Source organism: Saimiri boliviensis, chromosome 17 (assembly GCF_048565385.1).
Source record: "Saimiri boliviensis isolate mSaiBol1 chromosome 17, mSaiBol1.pri, whole genome shotgun sequence".
Classification (NCBI taxonomy): Eukaryota; Metazoa; Chordata; class Mammalia; order Primates; family Cebidae; genus Saimiri; species Saimiri boliviensis.
Window position 1 is genome coordinate 35,119,362 of NC_133465.1, and position 27,634 is coordinate 35,146,995.

General features: G+C 45.4%; 1 protein-coding gene across 1 annotated transcript; it reads left to right on the forward strand.

Annotated features, from left to right (window-relative positions):
* C17H17orf67 (chromosome 17 C17orf67 homolog) lies at positions 1–27,634 on the forward strand. Its single transcript, XM_003931334.3, has 4 exons — positions 1–2,662; positions 3,493–3,593; positions 23,935–24,071; positions 27,192–27,634. Exons 1-3 carry the CDS (start codon positions 2,608–2,610, stop codon positions 24,049–24,051), a joined length of 273 nt encoding a protein of 90 aa, XP_003931383.1. The 5' UTR covers positions 1–2,607; the 3' UTR covers positions 24,052–24,071; positions 27,192–27,634.

Sequence of the window (27,634 nt, forward strand, 5' to 3'; positions counted from 1 at the left end):
TTGAACTCTTGGGCTCAAGTGATCCTCTGGCCTTGGAATTCCAAAGTGTTAAGATTACAAGTGTGAGCCACTATGCCTGGCCACAAAATTTATAGTAAATTTACACTGGACACATTAGAAATTTATAGCTAAGTATAGATTTTTTTTTCTGGTCCACAGCAGATATTTATTTGATGTAATAAAAACAAAATAGTCTTCTATCCAACCACAAAGACTAAAAGGAGTGGAAAATTTGAATATACACATACAAAACTCAAGATGTTTAACGTGACAACTTTTTTTTTTTTTTTTAAATAATGCTACTAGCTGCATGTGTTGGCTCATGCCTGTAATCCAAACACTTTGGGAGGCTGAGGTAGGAGAATCGCTTGAGCTCAAGAGACCAGCCTGGGCAACATGGCAAACTCATTTCTACAAAAAAAATACAAAAATTAGCTGGGCATGGTGGCACATGCCTGTAGTCCCAGCTACTAGGGAGGCTGAGGTCAGAAGATCACTTGAGCCTGGGAGGTAGAGGCTGTAGTGAGCCAAGACTGTGTCACTGTACTCTAGCCTAGGTGACAGAGGGAGACCCTGTCTCAAAAACAAAACAAAATGCTTCTAAAGTTTCTTAGTTATTGAAGATTATGTGAAAACATAAGGATGTTAATAGCAACAGAGTGCATGAAACAAAATACCAATTTTAAGCAAATGGGCCAGGTGCAGTGGCTCCTTCTTGCCTGTAATCCCAGCACTTGAAGCACTCGAAGCAGGAGGATCACTTAAACCTGGGAGTTTGAGAACAGCCTGGCCAAGATAGTGAGCCCCTATCCCTACAAAAAAGAAAAAAACCAGCCGGGCATGGAAGTGCATACCTGTAGTCCCAGCTACGCAGGCGTCTGAGATGGAAGATCTTGAGCTCAGGAGGTTGAGGCTATGGTGAGCTGTGATTGCACCTTTGTACTTCTGCCTGGGCAACAGAATGACACCCTATCTCAAAAAAAAAAAAACAAAAAAAAACAAAAAAAAACAAAAAACATGTGAGGCAACTTTGCTAACATTGCATGATTTTTTTCCTTGTTTAAAATCTGCTCAAAATAGCTTTATGCCAACTGTGTGGGCAGCACATTCAGTTTTAATATCAGTTACACATTAGCATAAATTTGGAGAAATACACATAGGGTATTGTTTTCTTTTGAGCTGGCAAAGTGCCCACAGAAACATCAGATCATCTCTCTCAATAGAGAATTTTATCCAAATAAATGTCACATGCCTTCAAGACTTATTTTAATCACATATTTAATAATTTCTTAGGCTAAGTGTAGTGTCTCATGCCTATAATCCCAGCTCATTGGGAGGCTGAGGCAGCAGGATCACTAGAGCCCAGGAGTTTGAAACCAATCTGGTCAATGTAGTGAGATCCTGTCTCTACAGAATAAAAAAATAAAAAAGTTACATGAGTGTCATGACTACATGCCTGTACTCCCAGCTATGCGGGAGGCTGAGGTGGGAGGATTGCTTGAGGTTGGGAGTTAGAGGCTGCAGTGAGCCTCTGCACTCCAGCCTGGGTGACAGAGTGAGACCCCTATCTCAAAACCAAACCAAACCCAAATGAAAAACTTTCTTCATGTGATATTTATAGATGATTTGAATTTAAAATGACTTTGACTTCTTAGGCTTTTATTGTCTTTATAAAAATACTCTCGAGTTAGGAACATGGCTGGTTCCAGTCTTACGACAGTATGTTGCGTGAGGTCCTGTAAAAGATGAGGAGTTGACCCTGAGGTTATGGGGCTTACTGGGAAGAGCACATGTTCTAGGTTTGAAGACAGAAGACTTAGGCTTTATCTTGGCAGACGTAATGTGTGAACTTGATCTTGATTTCACATCTCCGAATCTCACTTTCCTTATTTGTAAAATGGAAATAGATTATGAGTAGTACTAGCTGTCATGAAGGTCATCGCTTTCTCCTCATCCTTTATCATACCCCACAGGGTAGTTGCTCTTACCTCCTTTTGACAGAGGAGGAAACTGAATTTCAGAAAGGGTATGCCACTTACCTAAGGTTACATTGCTAGAAACAGTTGAAGTGAGGATTTGAACTCAGTTTTTCTGTCTCCAAAGTCAGCTGAAAATTATTTTTTCCCACTCATCATGCCCCTTGTTAATTTCCCTGCCTACCTCTGAGATTATTGGGAAGTTCAAATTAGACTGGTGAATGGGCTTTGGAAAAATGTCATAAAAGACACAAACGCGTAATAGGTCATGAATTCTCAATGAAACAGGAGCATAAACAGAAGCTCCAGAGAAATACAAACTTCTGTCTGGTGCATATTATCTGTCTGTTTAAATGAAGTGAGTATCCCATGTTGTATTTGCAGATCCAAGCTCTCAAAGTCATATTACAGAGGAATGATTTCCTTCCTCCGGATAAAAATTTACAGGAATTTGGAGGAAAATATTTCAGTGGTTATTATTAAAACGCTCAGAGTCAGATACATTCAGCATCATACTGTAAGTCCTGTTAGTCAAAGCATAAACAAGCCTAGGGCCTGGGGTGGCTTCCTTCAAGTAGGCTGACTCAGTCTGGGAGGATTCACTTAGCCAGAAGCAGAGGAACAAAGCAGGATGAAGACATTGCCTGTGCTCGTGCTGGCTCTTACCTTACTGACTGTCTTCTCAGGTGGGCATTGACTCCAAAAACAGCCTATTTCTATGCTGACATGATAAATAATAGTCTATTTGATATTTAATTTTTTAAATTTTAAATAATATATAGTGTATAATATATAGCTATTTCAATGCTTTTTCTTTTTTTTCCCATAAGAGCAGGCTTCCAGAATTGTTATCATTAAAGATATGCTATATTTTCTTAAAAAAAAATCTTTAAATGTATTTGAGCACTAATTCTCAAAAATGCTGATAAATCTTCAGCTTCTGTTAGCTTATTTTAGAGTTTATATGAAATCACCAAAATTTGATATGTTTTTATTATGACAATATCTTTCAAAATTTGCAAGTAATTATCAAAGCAATGTAATTTTATGCCATCTCCTTTGAGGGATTGTGATGATCAGGTTTAACATAATCTTCTTATCACTGGGCATCTTCCAGTAACAACTTTAAACGTGATTTAGCATATTGAGGATTGGGGAAAAAAAAAAGACTTCCATGAAAGCAAACCTAGGAGACACAGACCAGAGAACTGAAAAAAATATGTTTGAAAAAAAACATATCCATTAAATCAATACCCATTTTTAAAGAGATGGACCATTGCAATCAGTAAATATGTTTAGGTTGTGCAGCGTTTGCTCTGAGTTCATCATTGTAGAAACAATTCAAAATTCCTTTCTGAGCCCTCTGGAATGCTGCATCCTTTGGGACAAGTCCCTGGGAAAGAACTTTCATGTTTTAACCAAAACTGAACTTGCAAATCCTTTGCTTTGGACTGTGGAAATAGCTCATGAACTCCTGAGCCTAAGTGTCCTTAAGGCACCTTCCTGAATTTTCCAGAGACCTCCCCGATTTTGACGGAGAAGCAGGCCAAACAGCTCCTAAGATCTCGGCGACAGGATAGACCAAGCAAACCCGGATTCCCTGACGAGCCAATGCGGGTGAGTGCTTGGCTCCGGCAGTTTTAAAGAAAATGTGATCATGTGAATGCCATTCATTATGAAGCTAGGTGTTGGTTCCAGCGTGGGCTGCTAGTTGGGGGTTCAGTTAGTTTCAGGTGTAAGATACATGCAGTCTCAATCTTTTACCTATGCATTTTCTCCTCTGGAGGTGCCAGCCCGACTCACCTGTTGTGAACAGGATAATTTAAAATAGAAATAATGGGGTTGACGGTGGGAGTTCCAGAATCTGGAGAGGGCTGCTGAGTGTCACCCTTGTCCTGCCTGCTGGGAGCTTGTTCTCTTTAGCCAATGCTAACCCCATCTCCTACCTCTTGCCTTGGGCCCCGGGGTGGGCTGGACCAGCGTCCTTGGTCAATGATGGTCTGTCCAGGCAGGGAGAATGTCTGCCCCAGCTGCCTGCCTGAGAGGTTCTGCTCCAATATCATCCCTCTGATTGTGGTCTCTGGCCTTCCTTCTGCCACGTGGGGTCATGGTATCCGCCTGCCTAGTCTTTCTGAACCAGGCTCCGTCTCTGAGTGGATGTTACTAGACACCGCCATGCTGGCCCCAGACCCAGTTTAGGCCTGGCTTGCTTCCTCCTGTTGCTAAAATGATATTGACTTTGGTGGCATTTTAGCCCCACCCAGTGAAGGGAAGTAGCGGTGACCTGGCAAAGTTAGAACGTCTGTCAGGCTGGTCTCCCATCCTGGCCCCTTCATATGGGTGCGATGCTTATCCCCTCTTCTCTGCATCTCCATGTTGAGGCCCAAAAGGAGCTTCAGTAGCATGTACCTTCATTCACTGCAAAATCACATGGATAATTTGATTATTTCATTTGAAAGGCTCTTACTAAGATACGGTGTTGCACAGTGACGAAGAGTGCTGACTCTGGGGTCAGAGTGGGTTTGAATCTCCCTGTTTCCTAACTGGGTAACCTTAGGGACGTTCCCTCACATTTCTGCAGTTCAGTACTCTCATCTATAAAATGCAAATAATAAATACTATTGCTGATATTACTATAATATTATTATAAATAATAATGTAAAATAACCATTTTATGATGATAAAACAAAGTACTTCTTAGGAAAGCACTTAGACAGTGCTCAGCAAATGGTAAGTCCTCCTCTGAGTGTTAAGTACCAGGTACCTGCTAGGTGCTGGGGCTGTAGGTTTCTGCTTAGAATCTGTGGTGGAGAGAGAAGTAAGCAAATGGCTGCTATGCAGTATGATTTAAGAACAAATGACTTCAGGCTGTTACGGATAAACGTGGCTTTTAATTTTTTTTTTCTGTAGAATAAGAGGTAGCTCAGAATATTTAAGTGCAAGGTTGGAGGGGACTGGGAGGTGGGCAGGGCAAGATTGAGACAGGTTTGAATACCTTGGATTTTTATCTTGTGTCTAGTAGAGAACAAATGAAGGATTTTTCAGGTGGGGGAGTACAGATTTGGGTGTTAGAGAGTTTGGGACAATTAGAAGAGAAGAGGCCCGTGATTAAAATCTGGGGTCACCAACACTGGAGGTGGGCAGGGGAAGAGAAACCCTGAAAGGGCTAACAAGGAATGCAGAGAGATAAAGAAGCCAAGAGAGTGGAGGTGGCAGAGCAAGAGGGGAGGCTTAGGAGAGGGTGGCAGGTGAAGGAGGGGCAGCGTATGTGCAGCTGTGACGGGGTAGAGGATGCCTGCAGGGAGGGATCTTGGGGGGTGCTCTGGCTGCCCCCCCGTACTTTTGGCATGATGTCTGGAGCAGCCATTCTGCAGCTCGTCCTCAGGGATGCTGCAGGGACTGGGGGAACTGGTCAAAGGGTCCCCCAAACAGCGGCTCCTTCTCGAGGTGCTCGAGAGGCAGCTCTCATGAATCCTACATCGGCCCCTGACATTTTCTGTGCCAGCATCTGCGCGTGCCTCTTTGAACTCTGACTGTGGAATAACAGGCTTTGTCCTGACTGACGCACCGTAGGTGTGGGTGAACAGGTGGGTTTGAACTGTTGCAGCCCAGCTCTCTGCCCCCCACCCTTCCTGCACCATGTCCATATGCCAGCCTACATGCCAGGCTAGACTCTGGCCCTAAAACCCTGCTTTGTGTGGTCCTTCCCCTGCTCAGAAGCTTCTGAAAGCTCCTCTGTTTGCCTTTTCCCACTTGTGGTCATCACCTCCCTTAATCCTTGACAGCCCTCTGCTTGCTTCCAACTTTGCAATTTTACTGAATATCTGGCTTTTTCTGGTTTGTTTTGCTCATCTTTTATAGGCTTGACCACCACCTGCTCCTCTTAACTGGCTCGAACCTACGCGATTAGTTTCCCTGTAACTCCTTCTTGCCTCAGAACCTATTGCTGAGCCACCATCCCGTCTTCCGTATCCCTCCCTGAGACACTTGATCCATCATCCAGAATCCCCAGGCACTCAGTCCAGTTTGGAAAAGTGGTTGTATGTTTTACAGTTGAAATGTGAAACAAACATGCAGTTGATTACTGGGTGACTAGCCTACACCAGTAGTTCTCATCCAGGGGTGAGTATGCCTCCTCATCCCCAGGGACACTGGACAATATCTGAAGGCATTTTTGGTTGCTACACCTATGTGGGGTGTTGCTTTTGGCCCCCAGTAGAGGTAGAGGCCAGGGATGCTGCTAAACATCCTACCCAGGGCTCAGGTCAGCCTCCACAGCCCGCAATTATCTGGCCCAAAATTTTAGTAGTGCCAAAGGAGAGGAACCCGGTTTCCACACTGCCAAGTCAGCTTTTTCTTGTTTACTCCCTGTCATGCTGCGTGTGTCTCTCTCTGTCTCTCTCCATGTGCGCAATCACTTGAACACATGCAGAATTGGCTGAATCAACAAATGGCGTCTGCTATCATATTTTTCGAGGAATGTGTTTCTTAACTTTGGTTACATTCTGGAACCACCTGGGGAATTTAAATTCTAATGCCTGGGTCCCACTCCCAGAGGGGTGGCCTGGGGTGGGACCTAGATATGGGGGATGGAGCCAAAGCCCCAGTGTTACCAACCTGCAGCTGAGGCTGAGGACCACTGGGCGAGGCCATCTGAGAAATCAGCCACATGCGTACCAGCTCCTTTGGGCTAGTTGGGAACACAAAAGCATTTAGAAAGCTGTTAAATGTTGAACTGAGTGGCATGGAGAGTAAGTATCTTAGTTGTTTAGACAGAGAGAGTGAGAGGGTCAAGTGGTGGGTGCTGATCAAGATGTGCACTTAATTAAATTTTACACTGACTGTGCCCTACTAAGCACCAGGCACTGAGGATGAAAGATAAGCCAGACATTCCTCCTTCATTCGAGGTGCCCATTGTGTGGAGGTGGAGCCAGAGTGCTCCAGCCCGGTGTGGGCCCACTCTCGAGGTTGTCTGGTACAACAGACTGTGGCTCTGCAAGGAGAGAGCCTTGAGCTCTAACTGGAAGGAAGGAGGAGGCTCGGAAGGCTTTCCAGAGGAGGTGCCTGTCCAGCTATGTCTTGAAGGATGATTAGGAGTTGTCATGCAGTGCAGGAGGCAGGGATGAGGTGGGAGGAATATTCCAGCCTGTGCAATTCCAGTCCATAGTCTGCCGCTAACTAGTTGTGGACTTTAGGTAAGTCACTTCCTCTTTTGGAAGCCTAGTTTCTTCATCCGTAAAATGCACAGTTTGGCTGGAATCTGGCCTAGACATTCCAGTTCTCATATTGTAGGTCTCTGGATAGAACCTTGGGGCTGACACAGGTTTCCTGGTGCCAGTCGGCAATGTGGCAGAAGATCCAGAGGCAGAGGCAGCAGGATACCAACCTGGGTGGAGTCAGGCAATTTATTTTGAAGCCCCTGGAGGGGTGTCCCTAGAAACCACAGGCTTCCTCATGATGCCGACCCCACTGCCGGGAGTACTCCACATCTTCGACTGACTATTTGACCCATTCACGCCTCTTGGGTCTCCTTGTTGACTTTTTCTTTTATGATTTACTGAAAGCAAAATTATTAATGCCAGTCACTGGCATGTAAGAAGAGGTAATTTACTGCATTTAACTGTGACTGTCAAAATGATCCTGGCCCTGTACTCCCAGTTGGAGCATGAGAGACAGTGGCCTCAGGTTTGTCCTTGGGTGGTGACAAGCCGATGAGGCTGGATCCCTGGCCAGGGGAGCTCAGAGGCTAGCATTAGAGCTGCCTACGGGCCACATCTTCACAGCCTGGGAATGAGGGAGTTCAGAGGCCAAGGCCTTTGCCTTCTGGGAGCCAGCCCTTCTGGCTCTTTGCCTTTTGTCAAGACCTCCTTACTCTCCCTGTTTCTGAGTGTAGGCCAAGAACAGCTGCGCGCAGATGTCCCTTTGTGCAGAAATAGGGCGGGATGGATGCACCGTACTGTGAATTTGGCTGCAAATATTGTGTGTGTGTGTGTGTGTGTGTGTGTGTGAGGGGTGTGTGTGTGTGAGGGTGTATGTATTCAAATGTGAGAATTGTATGAGGGGTATGTGTGTGAGGAGTATGAGAAGGTGTGTTTGAGGGTGTATGGGGGGTGTGGGTGAGGGATGCATGTGTGTGAGGATGTATGTGAGGGGTGTGTGCAAGAAGTGTGAGGTGAGGGAGTGTGTGTGAGGGTATGAGTGAGGAGTGTGAGGGGTGTGTGAGGGTATGTGAGGGGTTTGCGTGTGAGGGTGTATGTGTAAGGGACTTGTGAGCGTGTGTGGGTGTGTGAGGGGGGTCTGTGTGTGGGGTGTGTGTGTGAGGGGTGTGTGTGAGAGTGTGTGTAAAGGGGTATGTGAGGGTGTATGTGTGAGGGCTGTGTGTGAGGGTGTGTGTGAATGTGTGTGAGGAGTCTGTGTGCGAGGGGTGTGTGTGAGGGTGTGAGGGTCTGTGTGTGAGGTGTGTGTGTGTATGAGGGTATAGTGTATGAGGATGTGTGTGTGAGGGGTCTCTGTGTGAGGGGTGTGTATGTGTGAGGGTCTGTGTGAGGGGTCTGTGTATGAGGGGGTGTGTGTGAGTGTGTGAAGGGTCTGTGTGAGGGGTGTGTTTGTGAGGGGTCTGTGTGTGAGGGTGTTTGTGAGGGTGTTTATGAGGGTGTGTGTGAGGGGTCTGGGTGAGGATGTATATGTGGGTATGTGGGGTGTGTGAGGGTGTGAGGGGTGTATTGGGGTGTGTGAGGGTGTGAGGGGCGTATGTGGGGTGTGTGTGAGGGTGTGTCTGGGTGTGTGTGTGAGGGTGTGTCTGGGTGTGTGTGTGAGGGTGTGTATGCAGGGTGTGTGTGAGGGTGTGTGTGAGGGTCTGTGTGTGAGGGTGTGAGTGGTCTGTGTGTGAGGGGTGTGTGTATGAGGTTGTGTGTTTGTGTGGGGGTCTGTATGTGAGGGTGTGTGTTTGTGAGGGTATGTTTGAGGGGTGTGTGTGAGGGGTCTGTGGGTAAGGATGTATAGGCAGGTATGTGGGGTGTGTGAGGGTATGTATGTGGGGTGTGCGTGTGTGAGGGTGTATGTGTGAGAGTGTGTGTGTGTTTTGAAAAGGCCTTACTGAGTGTTTTTTTCAGAAGGTCTGGGTTCCAGCCCCCTCTTCTGCTTTGACCCTGACTTGAGGACCTGGGCTATGTGGAGTGATGGCAGATGGCATCGGCAGGCTGTTGTAGGCTGGTTGGAAGGTCCTTGGATGCCACAGCAGAGCTGGGTTTCTGTACACAGTAGGGAGCTGTGCAGGGGTTTCAAGCAGGGGAATAATGTGATTAGATCTGGTTTCCAGGGGCCCTTTAGAGGTTCAGGGCACAGCCTCTTAAATGCTTGCCTTTAGATGCTGTCATAGGTGGGAAATAGGAAGTGACTTTTTGGGCCTGCTATTGCACCTTCTTGCCATGGTACCCAGAAGACAAACAGGTGGACTTGAGCAGATGAGTAGAGTTAGTGATTGTTGGAGAATGCATGTGCCCTTGAGAACCGAACCACACGCCTGCACACACACCCCTCCACACTCTAAATTACCGAGAGATGACTGCTTGGGTTATTTTATTTTGCTTCTCCCTGCTAAGAGACTGCGCAAAAGAAAACACTTTCAGACAGGGAAGAGGCCATTGATGCGTGTATACAAATGGGGCTTTAGGGGAGGTATTAAGAATTCAGAATGAAAACAAGTATGAAGATTTGTAGAGGTCTCTCCCCATGAAGATCTATTGAGCCATGTTTATAAACTTAGCACTTGGCTTAAATATTGGCAGAGGTCGGCTTCTGTGGAATTGTAGGCTTTTTGGAGACAGGTTGAGACAGGCTGTGTCCGTGCACACAAGGGTCTAGACTGTTTCACATAGATCCTGCTGATTCACTGCAACAAGCTGTTCTTTTCTGACTTGGTGGTGGGCAGGACAAAGTGCTTTTCAGAAGATTTCTGGGTGACTCTGTTCTGTAGGGAGGCCAGTATTCAACCCAGAGGAGCACGGATGCCTTGCGGGGCCCCTTGATGGAGGAAGGCAAGGCCCAGAGGGATTGGAGAGAGAGATCAGAGGGAGACAGATGGCTCTGGGTAAGAGAGAAGGAGGGATTTTGAGTGTACGGAGGCAGTGTAAGGAGGTAGCATTTGGAGAGGAAGGTGGGAAGGTAGAACCCAAGGAGGGCAAACCACTGACATTCCTAGCAGCAAGAATAGCTGATACATTTGTTTTATGGTAACTGTCGACATTGAGTTTAAAGTTGCATTCTGCTCTGTGCTGTTATTACCCTCTGCTACCCCTAAACCTTAGGACGAGTCCACCACACTCAGAAACTTGGTGTTAGTAGTTCCTTGAGGGAATGGTGGCTGGCAGGGGTGTGTTGTATGGGGTGATGGGGGCTGACAAGAGAGCAAGGGAATTGCTACAATGTGGAAGTTGCAGGGGTAGAGAAATTGGTTATGAGATTAATTCAGAATAAACTTGACACCGTATTTCCAAAGATTTTGGAGAGTAGGGTTTTAGACTTCATAGGACTGGGGTGAACACCCTCTGAGGGCTGGAACTAATTTGCTTGGAGACATCCCTTTTGGAGGCATGTAGGTTTCAGATGAATTGATTTTCTACTTTTTATTTATTTGTTTTTGAGACAGGGTCTCACTGTGTTGCCCAGGCTGGAGTGCAGTGGAGCTATCATGGCTCAATGCAGTCTCCACCTCTTGGGCTCAAGCGATCCTCTTGACTTCTACTTTAGACGAAGTGTCCTAGTCATGGTGGAGAGCTCATGGGTATAATGAAGGCTCAAGATCCTGATGGAGAAAAAAAATCTGCTTGTAGAGAAATTAATGATGATCAGGCTGTGCTAAATGAAGGGCTAGGTTTGTGTTTAGAGGCAAGAGGGTGGAAAAATATTCTGCGGTTCCCTTGAAGGTTTCCTCAGTGATGAATGTTGATTTTCAGGACTGTGGTCTAAACCCTTGCTATTCAAAATATGATCCCCAGGTGGGCTGCATGGGCCTCACCTGGGATCCTATCAGACATGCAGACCCAGGCACCTCTCCACACTTCCTGTAGGCAAATCTGTGCTTCCTCAACCACCAGGTGATCCCTTTTCACATTCGAGTCAAGAAGTGCTGTCCTGGAGAACTGCAAAGGTGGTCATCTCTGCTCCTGGTGTCCTGGGACTGGGAACCAGTGCATGTTAGTTTTTCTGTTTGTTTGTTTTTGTTGAGACAAGGTCTCGCTCTGTTGCCCAGGCTGGAGTGCAGTGGCGCAATCTCAGCTCACTGCAACCTCCGCCTGCCGGGTTCAAGCAATTCTCCTGCCTCAGCCTCCTAAGTAGCTGGGATTACAGGCGACCACCACCGTGCTTGGCTAATTTTTGTATTTTTAGTAGAGACAAGGTTTCACCATGTTGGCCAGGATGGTCTCAATCTCTTGACCTCGTGATCCACTGGCCTTGGCCTCCCAAAGTGCTGGGATTACAGGCGTGAGCCACCACACCCAGCCATTAGTTTTGACACAGTTGATCTCTCTTCCTTCCTCCTGGGCACTCTGCTCACTTGGTTTCCACTTTCCCAGCACACCTCGCTTAGGCTTCTCATTCCACTGGTGGCTCCTGCTGCCGGGTTTCCTTTACTGGATTCTTGGCCTCTGACAGTTGTTTAACTGTTAGAGGGTCCCAGGGCTCTGCCCTCCATGTGGCTTCAAATCTCACCTCTCTGCTGATGCTGCACACTTCTGTCTCCAGCCTGACCTCTCCCCTGTCATTTACATGACTGTCCACTCCACTCCACTGTTTGTATTGGAATACTTAACAGGCATCTCAGATCTAACGGCCCCAAACAAAATTCCCTGTTTTACCTTCCTAACAGCTCCTGCCTTAGCCTACCACATGGGGCTAAGGGGATCACCTCCAGGTTCAGAACCTGACTACGTCTCACCCTCCATCACCACCTCCACCACAATCATCTGTAGAGTGGACTCAGCAATAATCTCGTAATGGTCTCCCTGTTTCCTCTCTTGCTCTCGATGGAGCAGTCAGAGTCATTTCTTAAAGTGTAAACAAGATCCTGACCCTCCCCTGCTCAAAACCTGCCAATGACTTCTTGTCTTACTCTGAATAAAATTCACAGTCTTGGTCAGGTGTGGCGGCATGCACCTGCAGTTCCAGCTATGCAGGAGAGGCTGAGGTGGGAGGATCGATTGAGCTCAGGAGTTCAAGGCTGAAGTGACCTATGATTGCTGTGTTCCAACCTGGGTGACAGAGTAAAACTCTGCCTTCTTAGTATTCATGCCCATAACACAATATACAGTATTACTTAGGTACATTGATATGCATGTAAATTTCTAGAAGAAGATCTGGAGAGGTAATCAGTTGACTTTTAACCATATCATCTCATTTGGGAGACTAGGATTAAAGGTAGTGTTTGATGTTTGAATTGTATACAAGAGTAATTACTTGTATAATTTAAAAAAAAATATATATATTTTTTGAGACAGAGTTTCACTCTTGTTGCCCAGGCCAGAGTACAATGGTGTAATCTTGGCTCACCACAACCTCTGCCTCCTGGGTTCAAGCGACTCTCCTGCCTCAGCCTCCTGAGTAGGTGGAATTACAGGCATGCGCCGCCATGCCTAGCTAATTTTGTATTTTTAGTAGAGATGGGCTTTATCCATGTTGGTCAGGCTGGTCTTGAACTCCCAACTTCAGGTTATCCACCCGTCTCTGCCTCCCAATGTGCTGGGATTACAGGTGTGAGCCGCCGCCCCTGACTTAAAAATATTTAAAACTTTCACATGTACTATCGCAAAATTGGAAACCAAGAAAGAGTCAGAAGAAGAAAAGAAAATCAGCTGTAGTCCTACTCCTCCCCAAAGACGGGCATTTAAAAATGTATTTCTTTTTAGTCTTCATGTATATTAAAAAATGTATCTACAATTTTTTATCCCGTTTTTTCTGAATATTAACATACACATTTTCTCATATTATTATAAGCTATTTGTAACCATAATGTTACTGAATTATCCTCTTTTGTTAGTTGGATCATTTCTAATATTTTTCTGTTGTAAACAACACTTTGAACATTTTTGTGCATAAAGTACATTTAATATTTTAAGTTATTTTCTCTGGGTATATTCCCAGAAAATGGATTACTAGATCTAAGAATCAGAATATTTTTAAAGCTTTTAGTATGTATTATTGAATTGCTTTCCAAAAGACTTAACAATTCATGTCATGTTTAATATTCAACGCCACTGAGAGAGTATTCTAGTAGAGGTTTTAAGGTAAAGATATGATGGGAACATGATTATGGTACCTTGAATTGGAGACCAGTGGGCTGTTGCTGGGGCAGGAGAAGTTGGTGCAGGGAGGGAGGGGTGGGGATGAAAAATGACATGTAGCGTTCTGTAGAGGCAATTTAGTGCCCATCATTGGCATTGGAACTCCATGAGTAGAAGCAATGAATGTGGGACGATGGTATGTTGCAAGTTCTCCTCCCATGGCACCTACTTTTGTAGTTGTGTCTTCTGCTCTTGTTTGCCTGGTTAACTCTTATTCATCCACAGAAACTCACCTTAAATGATGTCCTTCCTGACGCCTCCGCCCAGTGAATCAGAATATCTCCCTAGCGTAGTGCTTGCCACACAAGGTTGCTATTTTTGATTCTTTTATGTCCCTCTACTAGACTGTTCTAAATTACTTGAGGAGATGGACTATTTGTTTGACTTCTGGGTCCCCGCCACCAAGCACAGTATAGTATTGGCATTTACTAAATGATTGTTACTTTTTCCATTCCCTCCTTTGCTTCTCCCCAGAGTAGAAATTTTATGGTATATAGCTCGGCTGTAGAACATGGAGGTTATTCCAAAGAAATCTTTTCTATCTTCTCACTTAAACTCATTAAATTTCTCTTAATCTACTCAAATTTTAGAGAAGAGATTGTTTGCCAATTGCTCGGGTGAACCGTGGAAATTCTTTAAAAAAGATGATATTCAAGCTTAAATTATTTCTTTCGTGATTCTATTTGTAAGCGCTTGTGAAACCTGGGAATACGCTTTCCTAGGAAGCGTTCCATTTTGGCCTGTGATCCTTTAAGGAATGTTCTTATTGGGCAAGTGTAAATAATATTAGCTTTATTGTGAGTAGTCTTTGTAAAATATACTTTCATGTTTAGCTGCTTGACAAATGTATGTGGTAACTCCATTACCCTTTTGTTCCCCATTACCTCAAAGGCCAGTTTAGAGTGACGGAGGTGTAAATTGCTCGCAGCACTGATCTGCCTTCCTTTAGGACTGAGCCTTCAGTGTTCCCTTGCAGTTAAGCTCTGAGCCACCGTTCTACCTGCGGGATTACCTCGCTCATACTGATGAGCAAAATAATTTTTCTAAAAGCTGATGGATCTTTAATTCTGCAAAAATGTCGTGGGAAGGATTTTGCCTTCTTGGAAAAGGATCCTGCCTTGATAGAGTAACAGTCCGCTTTATGATTCTGAGCATGGGTCAAGTTCTGGTGGGTATTTAAGCTCATTATCACACCACTCCAGTGCCATAGTAAAGGACTACTTTCAATTTCTGCTCTAATTGCTGAGAAATAATGTACTTCAATCATTACAGTTGGCATTTGAAATGGAACATAGATACTGGTTTTTGTTGTGCTTTAATTCCCTACCCGCCACCTTGGAGAAAGGAATCTGAAGAAATTAAAACTTATTTTCCATATACCCCTTCTTCCTTGGTCCAGGAACATTTGAGTTTATCATTAATGTTGGGTCATTTCTAACTCAGCCAGTGCAATTGTTGAATTTGTGGTTTTCAGCAGATTTGCTATTTGCCTTTTCATCTTTGACTAATGATTGCTTTTTAGGCCTTTGTGGCATATTCATTTTCCTAACATTTTAAATAAATAGTGAAATGTCATGGAAACCAGTGCTGGTTTCTTTCTCGTTCTCAGTGTGTGTCTGTTTTGGTTGTTTTTCTCCAATGATGATTTCAGTTGGTATTTAGGAGTGTGAAATATACATTACTTTTTGATGCTTTTAATATACATTTGGCCTAGGCTGTTATAATGAGCAGATCATCACAGATGTCAAGAAAATTTCCAAGGAGGATTTAGTAAGGTTATGGGGAAAGAACAGTTCCATTGTTTATTCATTCGCTCCTTTATACATTTTTCCAGTGAGCTTTACTGTGGTCCTACTGTGTGCCAAGCACTAAGTCATAGACCAGATATACTTTGGTCACTACCATAAAAAAAACTGATTGGATATTTGGCCGAGAGGGACAGGGATTAAATGAGTAAGGACGCAAATGAGCATATAATTATAAAAGGCGCTGTGTATCAGTAGTGACATTCATTAATATCACCAATGATCTCATCATAAAAGTCTTTAAGTATTGGGAAGCTGCCAGCCTCCCGTAGCAGATGCAGGTTTTCCAAAATCCAGTTTCCTCTGGGAAGCTTGATTTAATACATACTGTCAATTGTTTTCCTTGAGGTGACAGGCTTACTTTGTTCATTTTCAAGATGTCTGCCCAACATGCACATAAAACACAGCTAGTTCAGCGCCAGCAATTGCACCCATGCTTTTCATTGTGAAAACCCTTGCACTTGGTTGTGCAGCAAAGGTGCTGCCTGCATACGCCCTTTTGGGTCACTCTTTACTGTTTCACCAGGGCATTCTTCCGGGAAACTGGCATTTTAAGAATGTTGTATTTTTATTTTTGTAGCCCTGAGCGTGTGGTGGAGAAGGATATGATGACCGCTAATAGAATTCGGTACTGCTGCCTGGTTTCCTGCTAAGGCGCCAGTCATTTTACCTACTGCTGCCTTGGCACATCAGTGAAAATGCCAATACAACAAGAAGACAAATAATGTCTGAGTGTTATTCTAAAAACAGTTTTCACCTCATGGGCCCCTGAGGGGAATACAGACCACCCTTTGAGGAATGATGCTCTAGTCTTTTCTTTGACAAGTGTTTATGGAAAGTTTCTTGTGTACCAGTTCCTGGGAAAGATGCTCTCCTCCACAACCTTGATGTGTACTCTGGTCTTTCTTATCTAACAGTAAAAATTAACAACTAGCATTTATTGCATTGCTACTATGTGACAGAAATGGCGTGCCAAGCCCCTGTAGCAGTGGGGTCCCAGCAGGAGACTGGGTACTTGAAAAGAGTTTAATTAAGGGACTTTTTTTAAACAAAGGTATGGACAGGATTAAGGTAAACCAACAAGAAATGGTAAAGGATCAGGGTTAACAACCTCTAGACATGAAGGGGTAAGAGAGGCAGATCCCAAGGCTGGAGAGGACAGCTTCCTAGGAGCTGTGGCTTTCAGGAGAGGGATACAGCCAATTGCTGGGGTGAACTGTGGAAATTCTTTAAAAAATGACATCCAAGCTTACATGATTTCTTTTGTGATTATATTTATGCCTGGTGTGGCTGTGACTCCTAGGGGGGGAACTAGGATTGAGTACCGTGGCCTCTCCCTCCTCCTCCCCTCTAATCCCTTCCGGTACTTCCCACTGGTGAAACTCAACCAGAAGCCACAGGCCAAGGGAGTCTATGGTGACAATTCATCTGGGTCCCACGGCCAGGTGAAAAGGGAGAGAGAATGGATTTGGAGGGACAAATGCAGGCTACTTATTTGGTACAAAACTTTATTTGCGTCATTTCATTTAATATCTAACCCAAGGAAGCAAGGTGACTAACGTAAGGAAGCAGGTGCTAGTGCAATCCCCATCCTGCAGATGAACAAATTGGCTGGAGAAGTAAAGCAATAATGACAGGGTCCAGGTGTGGAGGAGACTCAGACCTCTTGGCCTCCCCGCTGTCTGGCAAACAGGCCGGCAAGAAGCAGGCAGCAGGGGTTCCTTCAGTGCGCTGCTTCCGCAGAATAGTTGAACAAGTAAAGTTATGTGCTGGGGACTTGTTGTTCTTTATTTACAAGACTGCACACAGCCTTCCTGTTCCTTCCAATTACTATTCTTCTGGCCAAAGACTCCCTGGATAGGGAAGGAACTCAGCCCCAAATCCACAAACATGTTCAGAAAGCAGCCAGGGAATCATTGTTGGGTCCCACAAGGAGCCCTCTCACCATCTGCCCTCCACCCCAGCTGACCCAGAGACTCCCTGCCAGAACACTGAGTGTATTTTGATGAGTTAAATGAAAACAACAACCATAACCAAAACAAATCTGAACTGCATGGGTCCTGGGGGAAAGAAAAAAATCAGAAAAGTTGGACACTTCATAATTCCTTCCTTTGCACATTCTTTTCTTTTTAAATGACTACATTTGATATAGGTTGCAGAGTTCCTAGATGATGTTCTAGAAACTTAAAAACTTACAGTTCTAAAGTGGACCATTTGTTAAAGCCTTCTTGATGCCATAGGAAGATTTCCATGAGTTAGAGTTTTTATGATATTGATATATACCCAAAACAATATAATTACGTCACAAATATTGACTGAGTATATCTACTCTTTCCTAAGGTGAAATGCTGCTTCTGCTATTTTGGATCACCTAAATTTGTTTGTATGGTATGGACAGGTTCTATGCATACTTTGCAGTGGTTCACATCCTATTAATTACAGCACCAAAATTTCCTTCAGGGCAATATCAACACACACCATCCAAGTTAAACATCATTCCCATCTCTATCCATTCTCTTTTGGAGGGAACATAAAAGAACACCAAGTTTTTTGTTTTTGAGTTTTGTTTAAGCCTCTGTCTATTTCCTGGGCTGGAGTGCAGTGGCACGATCACAGCTCACTAAAGCCTCAAACTCCTGGGCTCAATAATCCTCTTGCCTTAGCCTCTTGAGTAGCAAGGACTACAGGTGTGTACCATCACACCCAGCTGGAACATCAAATTTTGATACCAATATGTGAGCCAACCCACTTGTCACCTCCACTAAACAGTCAAGTGGCAGGCCAATAAAGTTCCCACTCTCAGGGAGAGCTCACTGCCACACGGAATGACCAGGGAGGGCTGTGTTGGGAGAAGTCTATGGAGCTTTGGGGATTTAGAGAAGTGGGGTCACAGGGAATCTGAGACAGCTTCCTAGAGAAAGTAACATCTAAGCTGAGGCCTGAAAAGTCAGATAAGAGTGAGACAGGAAAATGAGAAAGTACAGAGGTGTTCTAGGCAGAGCGAACCACAGGTGTTTTGGAAGCCTTAGAAACAGCAAGCATGGCCCGTTCAGGGAAAGTTAGAGAACAAAGCTCATGTGTGTTGATGGTGAGAGAAGAGGCTCAGGAGATGGGTGTCGCTGGGTCATAGAAAGCCGGTAGCCACGTTAAGGAATCAGAACTTCCTCCTGAGCCCAGTGGGAACCATGCAGGCATTTTAAGTGAGGAAGCAACATGTAAATTTAAATTTAAAAAAATATTTAAATTTAAATATTTAAAAAAATTTAATGAGGTAAATTTAAAAAAATATCACTTTGGAACAGGATACAGAAAAACCAAGAGGGATTTTTCAGTCTCTTCTTTATAACTTTGTTTTTTCACATGACTTTAAGAGAGCAATGTGCATCACTGTTGTGATAAAAATAAAAACCAGTAAAGCTATTTTTGTTTTGTGTATTTTAAAAACCTGTTCTGACAAAAGACTTGAATAGACATCTACTGAAGAAGATATACAGATAACAAGTAAGCATGTGAAACGTCATATATCATTAGAGAAATGCAACTTAGAATGGCCATGAGATGCCACTACACACCTATTAGAATGGCCAGAATCCAGAGCAGGGATAACACCAAATGCTGGTCAGGATGTGAAGTGACAGAACTCTCATTCATGCTGGTGGAAATGCAAAATAGTGCAGCTACTTTGGAAGACAGTCGGGCAGTTTCTTACAAAACCAGACCTACTCTTAACATACGATTCAATAATCACACTCCCTGGTATTTACCCAAAGGAGCTGAAAACTTAACGTCCACACAGGACCTGCACACATATGTTTATAGCAGTTTTAATCATGATTGCTCCAACTTGGAAGCAACCAAGATGTCCTGGTGAATGAATAAATGAACGATGGTACATCCCAGGCAGTGGAATATTATTCAACTCTAAAACAAAATGAGCTATCAAGCCACGGAAAGACATGATGTTAAACTTATGCCTATTACTGAAGAAAAGAAGCCAATCTGACAATTCGATTACATATTCTATGATTCCAGCTACATGACATTCTGGGAAAGGCAAAACTATAGAGACATAAAGATCAGTGGTTGCCAGGGGTTTGATAGATGAACAGGCAGAGCAAAGAGGAATTTTAGGGCAGCGTAATTGTTCCATGTGACATGGCAATGGTAGTGCTGGGATTTGCATGTCGTTTGTTTGGCCCCACCAAGTCTCTGTTGAAGTTTAATCCCCAGTGTTGGAGGTGGAGCCTTGTGGGAGGTATTTGAGTTATGGAGGTGGATCCCTCATGAATGGTGGTAATGAGGGAGTTTTCGCTCTTAGTTCAAATAAGAACAGATTGTTGCAAAGAGGCTGACAACCTCCTCTCTTTCTTGCCTCCTGTCTCGTCATGTGATCTGCATATATTGGCTCCCCTTCACCTTCTGCCATGAGTGGAAGCTTCCTGAGGCCCTCATCAGAAGCAGATGTTGGTGCCATGCTTTAATTTTTAGTTTTTTTTGAGGCAGAGTCTTGCACTGTCGCCCAGCCTGGAGTGCCATGGTGCAATCTCAGCTCACTACAATCTCTACCTCTTGGGCTCAAGAGATCCTCCCACCTCAGCCTCCTGAGTAGCTGGGACTACAGGCATGCACTACCATACCTGGCTAATTTGTGTGTGTGTGTGTGTATTTTTGGTAGAGACAGGGTTTCACCATGTTGCCCAGACTGGTTTCAAACTCCAGAGCTTGAGTGGTCTGCCCACCTCAGCCTCCCAAAGTGCTGGGATTACAGATGTGAGCCACCGTGCCCAACTGTCACGCTTTTGTGTAATACCAAGAGTGAACCCTAATGTCAACTATGGACTGGTGATGATGATGTGTCAATGCAGGTTCATCACCTGTAACAACTATCCCATGCTGGTGGTGGGGGATGTTGGCAGTGGGGGAGGCTGTGCCTGTGTGAAGACAGGGGATACATGGAAACTTTATATTTCTTTTTAATTTTGCTGTGAACCTAAAACCACTCTAAAAAATAAAGCCTATTAAGAAAACAAAACAAAACAATAAAAAACTCCATGAGAGGAAGAAGGTAAGACAAGGGGTAGTAAGAGCCTGCAGAAGTTGTGGCAGGGGTCTAACCCCCGGGCTAGGGCCTGGGCTAGGTCCTGGGCTGGGGCCTGAGTTGGGCAGAGGCAGTAGGCTGGGTAGAAGGGATTCAGAAGCATCCACAGGAGTTAGGCTGCTTGGATGGTGGGAGGGCAAGGAAGAGGAGCACACTGAAGCTTCTTGCTTAACTAGCGATGTGGTGCCACGAACAGAGATATCATGAACCACCTTCAGTGTGACAGGCAGTGCCTGTAGGTCAGAGATTGCACCAGAAGATGGGGAGGGAAGGAAGAGTCCTTATAATGGACTGAGATACGAGAAACCACGTTTCATTCTTTTATTTAAGAAATGCCTGGTTGATTTGTCATTTTTCTGCTTTGTGCATCACTTATAGGACGTAGTGCCATGAGTAACCCATGTACAGAAAATTCGCAGCCTGAACTGGCTTTGTGGAAGACCCAGGCACATTGGGAGGAGAAGTCCAGTCCTCGAGGCTGGAAGTGACATTCCTGTTGATAAAGGGCAGAGCATGAGCACACTGAGAGAGAGGAGATGAAAAGACAAAAACTTCATGCAAAGGATGAGTGTGTTCAGAGGCTGATGAGCTGCAGGTTGTAGAGAGGCCCTATCATGGCCCTCTGCTATTTCTGCTGTCTGCTCCCTTCTCTGGTGGTAGCACTCCTGCCACTCCTCGTCATCCTGGTATGGATGTGAGTTTTCTCTGCCCTGAGCCCAGTCCATCCTTCATCCTGCTGTGCCCCACTCTGTGCTCAAGTAGACTGACTGTAGACCTCATCCCCTGGTTCTCTGGCCAGCTGGCTTCTGATTGGGCCCTGCAGGAGACTGAGGGGAAGAGGAGGGAGAGGATGGGCTGTTTGTTCCCTGTTCCCTCTTTGCCTTGCAAAGGCTGTGCTGTGCCCCCAAGACCGCAGCAGCCCCACCCTGCTGGCCCCAGGCCTAATGGCTCCTCTGAGGACTCTCCAGCCTTGGCCCTGCAAACTTAGGCATGGTCATGGCTTCCCTCTATTGCTAGTCCCTGGGTCTAGAATATTCTTGGATAGTTCCCTTAACCCAACTCACGTGGCTGTCAATGATCCCTTCATTAAAGTTTCTTCAGGCAGGCCGGGCGCGGTGGCTCATGCCTATAATCCCAGCACTTTGGGAGGCTGAGACGGGTGGATCACGAGGTCAAGAGATCGAGACCATCCTGGTCAACATGGTGAAACCCCATCTCTACTAAAAATACAAAAATTAGCTGGGCATGGTGGCACACACCTGTAGTCCCAGCTACTCGGGAGGCTGAGGCAGGAGAATTGCTTGAACCCGGGAGACGCAGGTTGTGGTGAGCCGAGATCGCGCCATTGCACTCCAGCCTGGGTAACAAGAGCGAAACTCCGTCTCAAAAAAAAAAAAAAAAAAAAAAAAGTCTCTTTAGGCAACCATTTCAGGGAGAAATTGCGTTCTTGAGAAGCATAGAGATTAACAAAGGCTGTCATTGACCATTGCGGACCAAGGCGTGAGGGCAGGGCCACACCTGCTGTTGTGCGGAGTGGGGGAAGGTGGGGAATCCTACCCAAAGTCGCACTCATTTGCTGGCTTGCAAGTACATTATCCAGAGCCACAGACAAAACCTATGGGTACAGGCAGCTGCTGCCTCCTGCCTCCTTGCAAGCAGACAGCACTGGTGAAGGCTCCAAAGAGGAAGGTGGCCCTGGTGGGCCCTTTGACGCTTCTAGGTCACTCTGTCAGGGTGGAGCATGGATAGGGGAGGGAGGAGGTATGGGTGGGAGGAATGCAACACAGAAGTGTGGGACAGACAGAGGGGTGAGGAGTCTGCAGCAGCCTTGGTGGACAGGGGTGAAGACGTGACATAGGAAAGTGGCAGAGACAAGGGAGGGCATCTGAGAACTATTGAGGAGATAGACTCAATGTCTCGACGTTCAGTCTTACGTTGAATTTGAGGGTGAGAGAGGCAATGAGAGTTCATGTTCTGGGGTGGGTTCCTGAGTAGGTAGAGATGCTGGCCACAGTGAGGGGCAGGGCTGGTCAGGGCCAGGAGCTGCTTTCTGTTGTGGACACATCAATGTGTAGGGCCGGCCACCTTTCATATGAACAGAATCATACACTGTGTGGTCTTTTGTGACTGGCTTCTGTCACTTAGCACAATGTTCTCAAGGTTCATCCATGCTGTAGCATGAATCAGTGCTTCATTTTAGTTGCCAAATAATAACATTGTATTCTATAGAAGTAGCACATTTCATTTATCCATTCATTTATTGGTGGATGTTTGGGTTGCTTCTGGTTTTTGGCTATGATAAATGATGCTGCTGTGAACACTTGCGTACAAGTTTTTGTGTGGACATCCATCTTTATTTCTCTTGTGTATATACCTACAAGTACAGTTGCTAGCCAGGACTACAAATGGTAACTCTGTGTTTGATATTGTAAGGAACTGCCAGACTGTTTTTACAAAATGCTTCTCTATTTCTAGTAACATCTTTATGTTTTAAAGTCTTTTTGTTTGGTATTAGCATAGCAATCCTAGCTTTCTTCTGCTTATCCCTTGTCTTTTAAAAAAGATGACTTTTTAAAATCATAAATGCATATAGTCTTAAGTAATATATTAGAGGATTTAGTTGTGCATATTTGAACTTCATTGAAATAGTGTCATACTGTAAATGTAGTTTCTTGAACTTTTCACTCAACATGCTATTTCTTTCTTTTCTTTTCTTTTCTTTTTTGTTGAGATGGAGTTTCACTCTTCTTGCCCAGACTGGAGTGCAATGGCGCAATCTTGGCTCACCGCTCCCTCTACCTCTCAGGTTCAAGCAATTCTCCTGCCTCAGCCTCCAAAGTACCCGGGATTACAGGCATATGCCACCATGCCCAGCTAATTTTTGTATTTTTAGTAGAGATGGGATTTCTCCATGTTGGTCAGGCTGGTCTGAACTCCTGACCTCAGGCGATCCGCCTGCCTTGGCCTCCCAAAGTGCTGGGATTACAGGCATGAGCCACTGTGCCTGGCCTCAATATCCTGTTTCTAAGACCCACCTATGTTATTGTATGCAGCTACAGTGTAATTAATTCATGTTCTCTGCTGTATAATATTCCATGGCATGACCCTTCCGTAATTTATTGATCCGTTCTCCTGTCAGTGGCTATTTGGCATGCTTCTAGTGTTTTGCTGTGACAGATTTATTGCTGCTATAAACATTTTTAGACACCTCTCCTGATATAAGAGTTTCTCTTGTTCTCAGAGCAACTAGCAATATAACTATTAGCTAGGAACTTGTTAAAAGTGCAACTTCTCAAGTCCCACCCAAGACCCACTGAGTCAGAAACTGTGGGGTAGGCCCAGCAATCTTTGTTGTAATAAGCCCTCCAGGTGACTCTGACACCTGATAAAGTTTGAGGTCCACTGCTCCAGGGCATAAAGTAGGAGTGAAATTTCTAGATTGCAGGCAATTAGTTGTTTTCTGAAGTGGTCCTTCCATGTTTCCATGGAGACCCACCTGCTCAGCACTGAGTATTGTCAGACTTCTTTATCTTGCCCACTGGGTGAATCAGTCTGACTGGTCTTCCCTACATAGAGGCATGAGTGTGGCTGCCGATTTCTCCTCCCTGCCTGTCCTCCCATCTTGCCCTGTCTAGGGAGCCAGAGCCACACCATGCATGCTGGCCCTTGGCTGTCACTGTGGATGAAGCCTTCTTCAGTGTGGTTTGTTTTGACAGGAGTACATGCATCACCTGCTCGCCCTGGAGCACCGCGCTGAGGAGCAGTTCTTGGAGCACTGGCTGAACCCTCACTGCAAACCCCACTGTGACAGGAACAGGGTTCATCCTGTGTAAGGGGCTTGGGACCAGCTTCGGTATGTCCCCTTCTCCCAGGCCTTCTGTCTGAGGGGTAGTGGGGGATAGCATGTCATGGGCTGGGAGACTTTCTGGACCATGCCTCAGGGGGACCAGCTGGTTAGCTGGTTATGGGTCTGGAGTGGGGGTGGCAAGAGTGAGGCAGGAGACATAGAGGGGAGCCAAGAGACAGAGAGGAGCCGGGGGACGCACAGAGGATCCCAACCTCTATTGAGTCACCAAGTGATCCCAAATGGGGAGGGATGTGACCCTATGTGCCACCTAGAAAAGCCCTCTCTGAACCCAAATCTGGAGAGGTGTGTTTTGTTGAGGCTTGGGTCTCTTCAGGTGGGCTGAGCAGGCGTGGGGTCAACTTGTGACATTTACCGCAATCATCATCACTGTCATCGGGATCAACAACTTCTTTCCCAGGTCTCGCTCCTGTTCCCCACTGCCTTCCTGCAGCCTTCAAGGCTGGCAATCTGCCCAACCCACACTGTGTCTTTCCCCTCCCCCTGACTTTCGTTTTCAGCCCATCAGCAAGGGACTGCCCAGCATTCCCCCCAACACCCTGCATGCCACTGGCTCCGCACCTCTGTGCCTAGGTGAGGCTGTTTGCTTTTCCCTGTCTGTCCTTATCATCTTCCTGCCTTTCCAAATCCTGTTAGATAAGGTAGCAAAATTCCTTCAGAAGGTAAGCCCAGTGAATTTCGTTTCTCCGCTGTAAGTTTTGTGGACCAAACAGGACAAGATATAATCAGTTTAATTTTGTGGTTAGGAGAAATCTTATACCTTTGTTGTTGTTTATTTTGTGCTATGGTGAATGGACACAGGGACACTCTTATTAATCACCCTTTATAATATAACATAAATGGCCTCATATGATCCTCTTAACACCCTGGCGTCATTGCAGGGCATGCACTTTAACCCCATTTTAAAGAGGAGCTAACTGAGCATGATTAAGCCATTAACTCATACTAAGCAGTGGTTGGTATGTCAGGCTTCTGACCACTGTAAATATGCATGCTTTATATGGACTATGTTGCTCAGTCCTGTGTGTAAGTGGGCATGGACTTACTCTGAGGGCGCTTTCACAGATAGAGAATCATCTGCTGGCAGTGGAATGGAAGTTCTGTTTTTGAGGGATAGGAGTGGGCTGACATCCCTCTTCTAATTCTTCCGGCTTCTGGAGCTCATTCTAGGTCAGGGTTCTGGTGTGCCTGAGCCTGGCTTCCAACTCCCAGGCTGCTGGCCTCCCCTGCACCAAGGGCCTTTGTCAAGCAAGCCAAGCTGCTTGGCTTCTTCCAGAAAACAGGACTGTGGAGCAATTAGATGCTCAGGCTCTGGAACTGGCCAGAGCTGAGTTTGACTTTCTGAGTTCCAGCTCTGTGGCCTTGGGCAAGTTGTCTAACTTCTCTGAATCTTTGTTTCTGTCTCTGCAAGTTGGTATAATAATGATGTCTAGAGAGGCTGGTGCATAGCAAGTGACTCCAAAAATAAAAGCACTTATTACTGTTGTGCAGTTGAGGCTAAAGGAGAGACTTCTGGGTTCAGCCCCACAGTAGTGTCCTCCAAGGTGTGACTGAGGCCTCTGATTCTTGGTAGGACATGTGCTGCTGGTGAGCCTGGGTGCCTAGCGCCTGCAAACACAGGGTTCTGCAGAGGCCTCACTCCAGGCAGCTCCCACTTACATAAAGACTAGGAAGCAGTGGCTGGAGAAATGTGTCAACTTGGAACTGGGAGTCAGACAGCAGCTTTCAGATAATGAGTCTTCTAGTCACTGGCTGAATAACCTTAGAAAAAAATGCCTAATCGAACCTTAGAAAAAGATGTCACAATCATCTGTAAAACGAGGATAGTAATGGTCCCTTCCTTATGGTTCTAGGATTAAAAAAGTCTATGCCTGGAAAATAGTTAGTGTTGCCCTGGCACACATAGGAAGTGCTCAGAAAATGATAGCTGGATAGTGTTTGTTCTTCCTTGGTCTACTCATCCTCTTCCTAGTCTCCTCCTTCCCCCCACTTCTTGTTCTTCATCACCATCATAACAATCACCACCACCATCATCACCATCACTACCACCATCACTACCACCACGACCACCACCATCACAACCATCATCACCATCACTACCACCTCACCATTACTGCCATCACCACCACCATCACCATCATTGCCACCATCACCATCACCATCACCACCAACACCACCATCATCACCATCACTACCACCACAATCACCACCATCACCACCACCATCACCATCACGATCACCATCATCACCCTCATGATCACCATCATCACCATCACCACCACCACCATCACCATCACTACCACCATCACCACCACCAACACCACCACCATCATCACCATCCCTACCACCATCACCATCATCACCATCACCACCACCACAATCACCACCATCACCACCACCACCACTGTCACCATCACCACCACCACCATCACCATCATGATCATCATCACCATTACGATCACCATCATCACCATCACCACCACCACCATCATCACCATCACTACCACCATCACCACCACCACCATCACCACCATCATCACCATCACTACCACCATCACCACCACCACCATCACCACCATCATCACCATCACTACCACCATCACCATCATCACCATCACCATCACCACAATCACCACCATCACCACCACCACCACTGTCACCATCACCACCACCACCACCATCACCATCACCATTACCACCATCACCATCACTACCACCACCATCACCATCACCACCACCACCACCATCACCTCACCATTACTACCATTACCACCACCATCTCCACCATCATCACCATCACTACCACCATCCCCATCACCATTATCACCACCATCACCATCACCACCATCGCCATTACCACCACCACTGTCACTACCACCATCATCATCACCACCACCATCATAATCATCACCATCACCATTACCACCATCACTATCATCATTGTCATCACCACCACCAGCATCATAACCGTCATCAGTATCACCACCACCACCATCGTCACTATCATCACTGTTACCACCACCATCACCATCATTACCATCACTGCCACCACCATCATCACCACCATCATTATCATCATTCTAATGTTATTTTCTTGTTCTTTTTCAGCAAGCATTTTCATAGGCAACAAGCTGGATAATGTTGAAACAAGACAAGGCTGCTTCTTTCATTTGTTTTTAAATTGTGGAAATGGATGTCTTCAGACCTTGTGAACTATGGGCATGTCAAAGGTTGTCTTGGAAATGGCAAATATATATATACTGCTTCATTTTGCTAACCTGCATAAATCACTAAAACCAATAGCTGAAAGCATAGACACTTCCCAAAGGTCTTCCCATGAGTTTGTAAGAGTGGGAAGAACCAGAATCTTACCTGGGGCTAATGGAGCTGGAACCCCCAGACCAGAAGTTGGGGCAGGCTGCCTGCCCTAAAGAATTTGGGGAAGCCTTGTTCAGAGTAGTGAAGCATACCACTTGGAGTTGCTGACTTGTTTTATCATCTATTTTTTTCTTCTTCTTTTCTACCCTAATAAACATTGATATTAAATTTAA